At 45.8% G+C, this 14,241-nt stretch overlaps 1 protein-coding gene across 1 annotated transcript in view; it reads right to left on the reverse strand.

Moving 5' to 3' along the window:
- The window catches only part of LOC137504635 (uncharacterized), a 99,508-nt gene that overhangs the window by 15,503 nt on the left and 69,764 nt on the right, over positions 1-14,241 (reverse strand). Inside the window, exons 15-16 of the mRNA XM_068233216.1 lie at positions 10,228-10,377; positions 7,131-7,291 (exon numbers count right to left, since the gene is read on the reverse strand). Of these exons, the coding sequence (XP_068089317.1) occupies positions 7,131-7,291; positions 10,228-10,377 (311 nt within the window). The remainder of the gene's footprint in view (positions 1-7,130; positions 7,292-10,227; positions 10,378-14,241) is intronic.

Consider the following 14,241-nt stretch of genomic DNA (forward strand, 5'->3'; position numbering starts at 1 on the left):
TACACACTGGTACACACACACACATACTGGTACACACACACACACACACACACACACACACACACACACACACACACACACACACACACACACACACACACATACTGGCGCACACACACACACACTGGCGCGCGCACACACACACGCACACACACACACACATACATACTGACACACACACATACTGGTACACACACGCCTTCTTCCTCTGTCCCTTGCAGCACTAGCAGGCGCTGAACAGAATTGAATTTTTAGAGAGGCCACAAAGGCCCGGGCCTAGGAAGGCTGCTGCTCACCTGGGGGCCGGACTTGAAAACAGAGGCTGCAAATAAGCATCATACATTGTTAGAATCTAAGAGGTGGCGCTGACGATATATACATTCAAAGTTACAGATCAGGTTAAAGAGAATCTGTACTCTAAAATTCTTACAATAAAAAGCATACCATTCTATTCCTTATGTTCTCTTGTGCCCCGCTGTGCTGTTCCTGCCACTCCCTGCTGCGATCCTGGCTTGTAATTAAAGCGGAATATAACCCTGCATTTCAACTTTGCTCTAAAACATTATTTACAGTATATTATATGCAACCAGCATTTTTTTTTTTTTTTACTAGACCAGCATTGAAAGGGTTACACAGGGCTTTAAAGTCCCTGGAGATTTCTGCAGACGCATCCGAAGCTGAGTTAGATACTTTTTGTTTACACAAATGTATCTAAGTGTTTATTGTGACTCATCTCTCTCACTGAGAAGGAGTTGGAGGGCAGCCAAAGAGTGTGTAACATTTCTAAATATATACATATAACTAAATAGAATGTAACTATCTGAACGTCTGCACGGAACTTAAAACCTCTGTTTAACCCTTCCAATGCTGGTCTAGTAAAAAAAAAATGCTTTTTGCATACAATATGCTGTAAATAATGTTTTAGAGCAAAGTTGAAATGCAGGGTTATATTCCGCTTTAACAGTTTTAGGCAGTGTTTACAAACAAAAGACTGGCTTCTAACCAGAGTATGATAGGCTGAGAACTAGCTATCTGGTGTGACTCATGCAGAGCTTGGAGGTGGTGTATAAAGCTTCTGCCAATCACAAGCAGCCCTGCACATTCCACACATTCCAGCCTCAGCCCGACAGACACGACAGAGGAAAGGAGATAAGATTTATTACAGAGACAGTGCAAGTAGGAAAGGCTGCAGTAAGACAGGCCACATTAGAACAGTAATAGGAACTTATAGGATAGGAAAAATAAGGCTCAACATTTTGTTACAGAGTCTCTTTAAGATTCAACATATATGTGCCAACATGATATTTATATCCTATAATGTCCCTTAAAATGTCCACAAAAAGCTTCCCGGCTACTTCAAAATCCTTAAGGGCTTCAGCAGATGCAATGCTTCATAACACACAGGGCCGGATTTGTACTTTTTTCCACCCAAGGCCCACGGTGACCAACCGCCCCCCCCCCCCCCCCAAGATTATCGTTATCTTCCTCTGAAAGATCGCCAGTCGCCGGGTACTGCACATACACGGCTGCACACCTCCTTGATCATGCTCCCATAGCTGGCAGCATTCTACTCATGCGCAGAATGCTCCCGTTCACGGGAGCACAACTGAGGAGGTGCAGGGCCAGGGTCACTACGGACTAGGACACTAAGGGCCACCAAGGAAGTTTCAGCCTGGGGCCCGCCACCCTCTCCTCCTCCCCCCCCCCCCCGATCCCCTCTCCTCCTTCACCCCTTCCCCCCCCCATTTTGGGCTCACATACACATGTACTCTAGAAATTTTGCATGATTTTATGGTAGGGAATAGATTGTAAGCACTTCTGAGGACAGTCTCCAATAGGGATAAGTCCACATGCGGCGCGCGCAGCGCGCCGCAGCAAGAGTAGTTGAGTGTCACCACGCACTGGAACATGGGCGTGGTCATGAGTCGTGGGCAGACTTTAAATAAAAAATAAAAAAACACAAAGTAAGAAGCGGTGTTATTTACAGAGATTAGGTCTGACCAGAAACATTTTAGATAAAATAATCAAGTAGTTACATGCCTCATGCTAATTCATCAAGTAGTCAAATGGCAGCAGATTTCCCGACAAAATGCAATCAATTTGGTGGCAGATATCCCCACAAAATGCAATCAGATTGGCGGCAGATACCCCCACAAAATGCAATCAGATTGGCGGCAGATATCCACACTAAATGCAATCAGATTGGCGGCAGATATTCCCACTAAATGCAATCAGATTGGCAGCAGATACCCTCACAAAATGCAACCAGATTGGCAGCAGATATCCCCGCAAAATGCAATTAGATTGGCAGCAGATTTCACATCAAAATACAATCAGATTGGCGGCAGATATCCCCACAAAATGCAATTAGTTTGGCGGCAGATATCCCCAGAAAATGCAATTAGTTTGGCGGCAGATTTCCCTACAAACTGCAATTAGATTGGCGGCAGATATCCCCAGAAAATGCAATTAGATTGGCAGCAGATTTCCCCACAAAGGCAGGTCCCCAGTTAGTGGGGGCCCCAGAGCTGAGAAGGCGGGGGGCACAGCGCATGAAGGGGGGAAATTGTGCACACAACAGCGGGGGGGGGGGGGGTAAGCCTCCCCGCCTCCCTCACCTAGGGCCCCCCCCCCCTTCCGCGCTGCCTCATACTCCAAAATTGCAGCCATGCAGTCAGCGGCAGTAGCAGGGAATAGCTTAGCGGCATCAGAGCGATAGCACTGCGTGCCGCTCAGCTGGGCTGGTCTTCGTCTCCTGCACTGACCAATAACACTCTCGCAGTACTTCCTGAGAGAGCGTGATTGGTCAGTGCAGGAGGCGGAGACCAGCCCAGCCCAGCAGCACTATCGCTCTGGTGCCGCTAAGCTATTCCCTGCTACTGCCGCGGACTGGCTGGCTGCAATTTTGGAGGGTAGGGGAGCGCGGAAGGGGGGGCCCCTAGGTGAGGGAGGGGAGGCTTCTCCCCCCCCCCCCCCCCCGCTGCTCTGTGCACAATTTCCCCCCTTCCTGCGCTGTGCCCCCCTCCTCAGCTCTGGGGCCCCCAGGAGGCGGGCTGGCCGGGGCCCAACGATGGGACAATCGGTGCTTCGGCGGCTCAGTACGAGCCTGGCCAGGGCCACACATATGTAGTAGCGCAGAACTGGTCTAGTGGGCTAAGCTTTTGGATGGGGACAGCGGCACAACTTCTTAACAGATAAGTAGGAAACCAAGGGACCTGTAAGGCTACGAGGGGATGGAAGAAGCCCCAGGTAAGTAAAGTAGAACTTCTCTCCCGTCTCAGGTACACTTTAAAGGAAACCTGAAATAAAGTATAAGGTTTTATACTTACCTGAGGCTTCCTCCAGCCACCTTGAATCCATCTGCTTAATCACCGTCCTCCTGTTCCCCTCCATTCTCCGCAGTGGAGTCCGTGATCCAGCCCAGTCTTGTGCCACAGCACATGTGTGGTCCCAGGCTGGCCGTGTACACCTTCCAATCGCCCTACAGCCTACTGTGCAAGTAATGTTGCAGTCTTAGAGAATTGCGCTTGTACAGAACACTCCCACTTATGGAGTGCGATTGGCCGCAGTGAATCACGACAGGGCCGCTTGGGGAATTTATAGTGTCAAACTGCGAAAATACAGCTATGAAGCAGATGGATTAAAGGGGGCTGGAGAAAGCTCATAGGCCGTTGCTGCTGTACACATCTGAATAGGAGCTCACAGGGCACAGAGTAGACAGACGCAGAGCAAGAGCATTATGCTGGGTACACACGTTTTGATTTCCGGCGGGATCGATTCGATTATTTCCGCCATGTTCGATCGGGTTTCGATCATTACAGCTGTCGATTTTCCATACTTAACATGAGTAAATCGACGGCTGTATCGATCGAAACCCGATCGAACATGGCGGAAATAATCTATTGATCCCACGGATCGAGCGGGACATCACAACGTGTGTAGCCAGCATTGGTCACAGCGTGACAACAGAAGGGATCACAACAGAGGATGGGGACTGGTAAGAAGCCCCCTAGTATAGTTATCTAAAGGGGGGAGGGGACACACATTGAACATCAGTCAGACAGTACAGTAATTTCAGTGGTGTACACTTACAGCCTGCCGCCTTTATCTCCCTTGCTGTCAGACCCTCTGGCATCCATCACACACGCTGAAAGTGAGGCGATCGCTGTGTGTGCACAGCAGAGAAACTTTTTCAGGGAGGGGGAAGGAGTTCTCAAGCTGCGCGGTCTCTGCACACTGGGATTCTCATGCATAAATCAACCCCAGCAGCACGCGAGACCTCAGACCCTCACAATCTACTCCACACTCTTGGCTGGGCTCACTGCTCAGGGCTGGCTAACGTCACTTGTAGCATGCTTGATTGACTGCTTGTAAACAGCGATGCTGCAGTTACCTGCTGTATAGGAAGTCGCCCCTGACACTGGCTGCTCAGAGCGAGGATTGGGAGAGAGTCTGTATGCAGGAAGCTTCAGGCTCGTTGTCTCACAGTGCGCTGCTCGTAGCTGGTGACCGCCCCTGCCAGCTGCTCTGTTCACACAGGCTCGGGCAGACAGAGCGGGGCGGCTGCGGACTTGCAGAGTGGGCGAGCGGCTCTTATGGCAGGTGACAGGTGCAGTTAACCTGTCACCCGCCCTTTGGAATGTGGCAGATTCTGTCGCCCTAGTCCCAGGCCTTGGATGCCTGTTCCTAAATCCGGCCCTGATAACACAGGATAACCACCACCAGCACCCTTTGTGTGCCACTCACCGCATCCACTGTCCACATAGGCCAGTATAACCCTTGGGACAGTTCCCGGGTCGTCCCTCACCTCTCAGATCAAATCAGCAGTAAACCTCCTCCCAAGGAGAATTCTTCAATATTAGGCCACCTCAAAGAAAACTCCACATAGGCTATCATTCATAAAACTGTTGTCGGTAACTAAAATCCGTGCAGGAAAATACTGCCATCGGTATTTCAGCCTTCTGGGTGGTCATTCATAAAAATGTTGCCTGTTGCGGTAGGAGTGCGGAGATATCCCGCTGTAGGCTGTCGGTAGGCATGCGGAAACAGAAGAAGCTGGCCGAGTCCCTCCATGCGGTGTTCTCTCTGCTGCTGCTTGGGAGGTCTGTCCCATTCACTTACATGTACTCCGCATGCCTATCGCTACATCCAGGGGAGCGGTAATCCCCGTCCGCATACCGCCTGCGTAAGTTTTTATGAATTGACATTTTGTTACATTTCCGCATAGAATCACCGCAGAATGCGGTGATTTATCGCTCTGCTCGGAAAAGTCAGCTTCGCATGCGGAAACAGCCTTTATGAATACACATTTTGCTCAGGGTTCGGTAAAGTCGGCTGTTTTTAGCATTTCCGCATGCGGGAATGCTTTATGAATGATAGCCATAGTGTAATACCGTTTAAAACCATTTATTAAAACATCCATTGCATTTACATGTTCCAGCAGATTAAGAGTTTTTAAATGCCCCTGATGAGTCACTGAGTGACGAAATCGATAGGGCGGAGCCTGATGCGGAAGCGGGATTAGTGCAATACGGAGTGGCGTGGAGGCGGCGAGGCGGACCTCGGAAGGGAATCCTCAGCACACCGAGCGCGCGGCGGTGGTGGGAGTGAGCCTGACGGGACTGAAGCCTGCCAGCCTTGGCCACCTATATGGGGGAGAGCCCGTTTCAAAAACTCTGAGCTATCTTAATCTGCTGGAACATGTGAGTGCAATGGATGTTTTAATAAATGGTTTTAAACGGTATTACACTATGTGGAGTTTTCTTTGAGGTGGCATAATATTGAAGAATTCTCCTTGGGAGGAGGTTTACTGCTGATTTGATCTAAGAGGTAGGGGACGACCCGGGAACTGTCCCAAGGCTTATACTGGCCTATGTGGTCAGTGGATGCGGTGAGTGGCACACAAAGGGTGCTGCTGGTGGTTATCCTGTGTTATGAAGCATTGCATCTGCTGAAGCCCTTAATAAGGATTTTGAAGTAGCCCGGAAGCTTTTTGTGGACATTTTAAGGGACATTATAGGATATAAATATCATGTTGGCACATATATGTTGAATCTTAACCTGATCTGTAACTTTGAATGTATATACCGTGAGCGCCACCTCTTGGATTCAAACAATTCTGGTTATAAGAGGAGGCGAACAGGTTTTTAAAGGTTGTGCTAATACTGTGAGCGCTGCCTCGTGGATAAATCATACATTGTTAGCTAAATGGGGCTGCAACAGTGCTGGGCCGAAATTACGCATGAGCGTAATTACGCATCGTAATTCAATGCAAATTTACGCGTAAGCGATACGCGTAACTTACGGTCTTACGCATAATTATTTACGCGTTAGCAGTAAAGTGGTATTGTAATTACGTTGTCTACCGTAATTGCTAGGTATGCGTAATTTTACGAAGACTTACGCGTAATTACTAACGTAAAAACTCCCCTTTTCTAAGAGTAGCCAATCAGTCAACATCCTAAGCAACCAATAGCATCTTCTCCCGCCCTTCAGTATATAAGCGTACGTTTTGACGCATACGAAGGATGTGTACGCAATAACTGTCACATTGACGGCTATTGCGTACACATCGTCCGTATGCGTCAAAAAGTACGCATTGATGGGTTTTACGGCACTACGCGTAACATCGTAGCGCAAGCGCCTACATTACAGTATCCTTACGCGTAACTGCGTAAGTTAACGCGTAATTACAGTGATGAACCATAGATAATTTCCTACGCCGTAACCGTAATTGCGTAATGCATAATAGCGTAAAATTATGCGTAATGATCCGTAAGCGTAGATTTTTCCATTACGACCAGCACTGGGCTGCAATAATCAAAAAAGTGGGGGCCAGTGGGGCAGGATGGGGAAGGGGGAAAGGGGGGTTTAAAATTACACTTTACATTTTCTGTGTACTTAAAAGTAGCACTAAAGGTGGCCATACATGGTACAATTTTTCATTTTTTTTCGATTAGATAATTTAGTTTGACTTTTCTGTTAGATCGAATATAAAGATTTTTCCAGCATGTCCGATCTGATTTTTCTCAAAAAAACGGGATAATCGAACGTTTTTATTGTGCCATGTATGGCCACCATTAGCAGCATATTGTTATATGATTAAATATCAGGATTTGCAATAAACCTACCATGACCATTGGAGAGCTGGATAGTGTTATGTTTTCATTTATTAAGTGCAATAATTTCAGGAACATTGGATCTTCGTAATCACAGCGATGGCCGAGTATGATGGTGACAATGATATTAGCCACAGCAGAATTCACCGGGATCTTGCTTTCAAAGGGTTTTCCTGAAAATAAAGTATAATAAGAATTACTGTACACATGTCACAGCATGTCCTCTATCATTATGCAGTATCCATGTTACACCTCCCCCCCTAGAACCTATGTGGGGCGTATCTCACCCTGTCCCCTGTAGGATGTGACGATGGTGGAAACCAGGCTATGTTGACTATTTCACTAGTGGCAGGCGTAGGCCCAGCCAGGGCATGGAGTCTGAAGCCTTGTACACATGCTAGAATAAACTTAGCCATGGTGGGCAATGAGGACCGACTCTACTGAGGATATAACGCAAGTACAGCGGCCCCTAATGCCGCCCACCAAAATCATCAGCCTGGCTGATTGATTCGGCCGATCGCTGACAGAGCATTATTCTCCCCACAGGATGCCATTATTATTGATGATTATTTAAAAAACCTACTGTATAGACGTCTATGACACAGAAATACAGGGAAACAAAAAACACCCATAGATAGTGCCCAATTTTTATTGGGGGCCCTAATTAGCCCACAATGGTGCTATTTCAATGGGCGTCTATGGCAGCACCTGAAACATTACGTAGCGGGGCAGCGATTGGTGGTGATGGCGAGGTGCTTAACCCCTTGCTGACTGCTCCACGCCAATTGGCGCGAATGTGACGGCAGCCCCAGGACCGCTCAACGCCAATTGGCCTGAAGTCCTGGGGCGGGGTTTTGCAGGAGGCCGTGCGTGCCGATGCGTGTGCATCTCTGCTTGAGCTCAGGACTCCGCAGCGATCTCCACTAGGAGACTGTTAGACGCCAGCTATTTACACTGTACAGTGTCACTCGTCTGTCCCCTGGGGAGGCACAGGAGCGATTGGCTGCTGTCATAGGCTGGCGGGGGGAGGGAGGGTGAGGCGGAAATAAAATAAGTAAATGGAAATTTTATTTTAAACAAAATAAACAAACAGAAAAATGTTGAGTTGTATGGCCCTGCAGCGAGGCCTTAAAGCTGCAGTGTCCTGAATTGTAAAATATATCCTGGCCACTAGGGGGGTGTAAGACTATGGCCCCCAAGTGGTTAAAGAAGAACTGTCGCGAAAATCTCAAAGTTTTAAACACATACAAATACGAAGTACATTTCTCCCAGAGTAAAATGAGCCATAAATTACTTCTCTCCTATGTTGCTGTCACTCACAGTAGATAGTACAAATATGACATTACCAACAGGTTTTGGGTAAGTCCATCTCTCCATAGGGGATTCTCAGCATGGCCTTTATCCTTTATAAAGACATTCCCTGAAAATGATTTATACAAAGATGCCGGCCAGTCTCCCTGCTCGCTGCACACTATTTTGGCAGTTGGACGGAAGAACTGCCATTCTCTAAATGCTTTTAAAAATAAAGAAAACCCTGAGAACCCCCCTATGAGAAGATGGGCTAGTCCAAAATCTGTTGGTAATGACAGATTTCTACTTCTTATTGTAAGTGACAGGAACATAGGAGAAAAGTAATTTATGGCTCATTTTACTCTGGAAGAAATGTACTTCTTATCTGTATGTGTTTTAAATTTTACGTTTTTCGCGACAGTTCCTCTTTAAGGTTAGGCACGGGGGGGGGGGGGGAGGTTTAAGCATCAGGTAGGGTTTTTGTGTGTGTGTGTGTGTGGGCGGGAGGTGCGTTTAGGGGTAAGGCATCAGGAATGGTGTCTGTGTGTGGGGGTGTTAGAGTTAGGCATTGGAGGTTTCTGTGTGGAAGCAGGTTCAGGTTTAGCTATAGTAGAATATCGATATTTAACCATTTAGTGGCATCCTAACGTATTAAAACGTCATGCTTTACCCTATTAACGGCAACATGACGTATTAATAAGTCGCGCGTTCCCGCCGCTGCTACCGCCGTGTGCGCGCCGCTACGGCCGCCGTTTCTATCGGGATCCCGTGCTGAGGGATTGGTGAAGAGGACCAAACGGTCCTCTACCCAATCGCAGTGCCTGGAGTGAATGGACGTGACCGCGAACAGCGGCTACGTCCATTCACAAAAACAGGAAATGTAACAATTAAATAAAGTGTAAAAAAAAAAAAAAAAGTGAACACTTACTATAACGAGTGTTCACTAGCGCCATCTTGTGGCCAAAAAGTATATGACACGTACAAAATACATACATTTACAAGTACATACACATGAGTAAAAACATTAATAAAATTACACTTCCAACACTCCCCCTCTAAAAGAAAACACTTGTAAAAAAAAAATCAGCTTAAAATAAATAAATAAATACTTGCCTTAGGGACTCAGCTTTTTTTAATCTATATTTTATGGGGGAAAATTAATTTTAATTTATTACATAGGGGCTTGTAATTATGGCCAGAACGAAAAAAAAAACAGAACAGAAAAATAACACCTATATTTCAAAATAATATACTGTCGCCATACATTGTGATAGGGACATAATTTAAATGGTTTAATAATCGGAACAACTGGGCAAATACAATGTGTTTGTTTTATCCACAGGAGAATGTTTAATTTTAAAACTATAATGGCTGAAAACTGAGAAATAATGATTTTTTTTCTATTTTTTTGTTTTTTTCTCATTAAAATGCATTTAGAATAAAAAAATTCTTAGCAAAATGTACTACCCACAGAAAGCCTAATTGGTGGTGAAAAAAACGAGGTATAGATCATTTTCTTGTGATAAGTAGTAATAAAGGTATTAGGGAATAAAAGGGAGGAGCACTGACAAGTGAAAATTGCTCTGGTCCGTTAGAGTAAAAACCCTTGGGGGTGAACTGGTTAATACTGATATTTTGCGACCCCTGATATTCTACTATCAGCTTTTCTGGGCTCCCAAATTTCCAGGCGCCTTTTTACGACATATGCGGCAGAGGTAATCTTGTACTGAAATACGGATGTCGAAACTCAGAAACCGACACCCACAGACGTTCACGGCACAGTAATGTATCTTACATGGTGAATTAGGAAAGGACTGACCTCCGAAGGATTTCATCTTTTTCACCAAATATTCACACTCTTCAATGATCTTGTTTTCAATGATTTTCTTCCCCATCCCATAATCCCTCAGGGTGGAGATAGTGAAGCGCCTCATCGTTTTCCAGATTTCTCCATTAGAAAAGAGAATACCTGAAAAGAAACTAAAACCAAATAATTAAAGCGGACCTGAACCCATAACTTCCTCTCTGCTCTATAAGATAAGCAACATCATAATAACCTTTAAAGAAAAACATTTGTTACATCTGATACAAATCCTAAAATAAATCTGCAGTGTGTCTACTTCCTGCTTTCATGGAAGCAGACATAGGGTTGACATCCTGTGTTTACAAATTAGCTGCTCTGCTGAGGCAACCAGCTGGCACAGCTGAGAGATCACATTACACTTATGGTTAGTCACAGTCAGATGAGGGGGAATTAGGCTAAACTCTGTAAATACATACAGGGTGCATTTCTCTTTGTTTACCTTCTGTCTTGGGCAAGAGTAGATTTTCCTCCAACAACTGTGATGTTAATAAACGACCAGACGAGACGACGAAGGCTTGATGAGTAACTTGGATTTGGTTAAAGTGCAGTAATATGATGTCCGGAGTTTTGCAGAGAGGGAAGGAGAGGGGTTAACCAGCAAGCAGAGTCTGGCAGCACGGGGCGGGGGGGGGGGGGGGGAGTAGAAAGGGACACAATGTACTCATTCGTCGATTGATGTATAGTTATCTGTTGTGGGGTCGTAGGTCAGCTGTACTGTACACTAGATTTTCCAGTGAGCAGGTCCAAAATGGTCATTTCGACCAAAGATTAGTGTGTATTCAACAAGTATGTCAGAGTTCCATATGATCAATAGAAATTACATGTTTTTGTACCTGTTTATAACTTCCAGATAGCATTTATCACCGGACAGTGCAGGGCTAGGCTAAGACAGTCCGTCTTTGGGAGCCTCGTCCCTCTGTCCCTCTTTCCTCCTCATTTGTCCCTCTTCCAGGACTTTGTTCCTCGTTCTATGTGAATATATATATATTTATCTACTGAAAAATGTGTTTGATTGACTCTAAACTTTATTCCCATCCTAAAAATTGATATCTAATAAAATACATGGGTTTTAATTACGGTAGCATGTATTAAAACATGAGTTTTAATTACGGTAGCATGTATTTCAAACTATAATGGCCAAAAACTGAGAAATAATGATTTTTTTTTCCATTTCTTTCTTAATATTCCCGTGAAAATGGATTTAGAATATAATCATTTTTAACAAAATGTATCACCCAAAGAAAGCCTAATTGGTGGCAGAAAAAACAAGATATAGATCAATTCATTGTGATGAGTAGTGATAAAGTTTTTGGCAAATGAATGGGAGATGAAAGTTGCTCAGATGCAAAAAATGAACAACCCTGTTGGCTGAAGTGGTTAATGTCATCCCTGCACACAGCTTGCAGTGCATTAGCACAAAATGCTCACGTTTTATAGTGACAGTGAAGCATACTTTTCATTGACTGTATGCTTGACTGTATGCCACGCACTGCACCAATAATTGGTGCCATGACTTTACTGTTCCGATGCCCTGCATTCCTACTTTTACAGGGAACATAACACTCACTGTGAGCCTAGCCTTAAAGGATACCCAAAGTGACATGTGACATGATGAGCCATGATAGACATGGGTATGTACAGTAGAGATGTGGCGAACGGTTCCCGAACCGTTCGCCGGCGAACATCTCTAAATTCATGAGCCTCTTACTACTTCCGGGTCGCAATGACCCGGAGTAGTACGCCTGCGCTACCTGGCGGAGCGCGTCCTGGATCGCGCTCCCGTTGCCGGGCACTCTCTGCGCATGTGCGTTATCTGCCATCGCAGCCGGCAGGCTATTTACATTTGTACAGCGCTGCAATGTAACGCAGCGCTGTACAGGGGATTCCCTTGTCACTTAACTGTCCCCTGGAGTGGCTCACAATCTAATCCCTCTCATTGGTTGATGCCTATGAGAGGGTACTGTAGTGTATGGATCACAGTCAGGGCCAATTTAGGGGGGAGGGAGGGAAAGGTGTTTAAAAATAGGATATTTTATTAAAGAAATTTTTTTTTAATTATTAATAATAAAATTGCAGCAGCAATCAGAGACCACCAAAATGTTCTATTAGTGGCAAGAAAAGGAGGTAAAATTCAGTAAAAGTTGTATGGTCATGCAATAAATCGTTAAAGTGGCGAAGTGCTGAATTGTAAAAAAATTGCTTGGTCACTAGGGGGGTATAAACCTGTTGTCTTCAAGAGGTTAAATAGCTATCCTGCTTAGGGAGTTGTATTATATTTGGCCTAAGAGAAGAGTTTGTGCTGCCATTAAGACAAAGGGGGCAATTGCCCCAGTGCCCTTGACTGCTGCCATGCCCCTCACCCTGCCGAACCCCTAGGTGGTCTCTCCCAACTGCTCCGAGTCCCCGGGGGAGCTCCTGCACAATGTGTGGCTGCATTATAATAACTCACCTGTCCCGGTGCGCAGCAGCATCCGTGCACCTTCTTCCTCCCCGCTGTCTGCCTCTCCTCCGTGACCCGGCGCAGGTTATTTACTGATACCATGCACTGCAGGGAGAAGAGGCAGGCAGTGGGGCTGAACACAGAGCATGGATGTAGCAGCATGCAGGTCAGCTATAACAATGCAGTCAGGGGCCCCAGGGAGCAGTCGGGGGGGGGGGAGAGACCAAGGGAAGGAAGGGGGGAGTGGGTGGTCAGCTGACTTTACTGGAGGGGTGGGTTGTAGGCAGGGATGGATTAAGATGTCAATGGGCCCTAGGCAAGGTAGTAGATTTGTGGCCCACTTGTGGTTCTTTTAGTAAGCTTAAGTGTAGTTTAAAGAAGGAGACAGGAGGGCCCCTTGACACCCACTAGGCCCCAAGCACCTGCCAAGGTTGCTTGGTAAATTATCCTGGTCTGAGTGTAGGGGGCCCCCAGGTTACCTTTCCCCCCGACCCCCTGTGCCACTTGAACCGGCCCTGCCTATGAGGTCCTATTTGTACCTTATTTAAACAATGTATTACTTTGGGACTCATTGCTGTGGTGTTTTGAGTAGTGCTGTGAGGTTACTCATCATTACGGGTACTTTATGGAAGATTTTTATATCGTTTTACATTGACATGACACAAAAAAGGTTTATGATAAATAAAAAAGTTAAATACCTCATTTACGTGATGTAGAGGATGCAGGCAATTCTTCTGCAAGTCCTCAGGTAGCCAGATAAAGCAGACATAGTAAAAAAGAAGACAGAAAACACTGAGGTTTAGCACTCTAGTTTATTTTTGCATAAGCTTTTGTTCAAATTACACATGCGGTTTTCTGCATATTTTCACGGTTCATTCTTTGTTTTTGCCATTTTTTGGTATTTGGCTGTGGACTTTTGAGCATATTTTTTTAATCTGATTTAAAGAGACTCTGAAGTGATTAAAAATTGCTATTTTTACCTGGTACTTCACTTCAGGAGTCTCAGTAGATGTAGACCGCTGCATCCCTGCGGCAAAATGAAGGGTTTATACCCCCCAAATCCCCGGGGCAAACATCCGCGACTTTCTTGGTCGTGGATTTTGCTGCCCGGGGAGGCAGAGCTTAGTGCTGTAGCTCTGCCTCTACTGAAGTCAATCTGCGCGTGTATCTCCGCCTCTCCCCGCCCCTCTCTGTGAAGGAAGGCTGAGAGCGGCGGGGAGAGGCGGAGATCAGTGGTGATTGACTTCGGTAGAAGCAGAGCTACAGCAGCAAGCTCCGCCTCTTTCAGGAAGTGCTCCCCGGATTTTCCCCCAGGGATTTGGGGGGTCTAAAGCCCTCGTTTTGCCGTGGGGATGTGGCGGTTTACCTCAACTAATACTACTGAAGCGAACTACGAGGTAAAAATAACAATTTTTAGTCGCTTCAGACTCTCTTTAAAAACAAAAAAAAAAAAAGAAAACAAAAAAAGAAAGCAAAAACAAAAACGAAACATAAAATGCACAAAACAATAAGCAAAACACAAGTTGTAT

The sequence above is a fragment of the Hyperolius riggenbachi genome, chromosome 4 (assembly GCF_040937935.1).
Source record: "Hyperolius riggenbachi isolate aHypRig1 chromosome 4, aHypRig1.pri, whole genome shotgun sequence".
NCBI lineage: Eukaryota > Metazoa > Chordata > Amphibia > Anura > Hyperoliidae > Hyperolius > Hyperolius riggenbachi.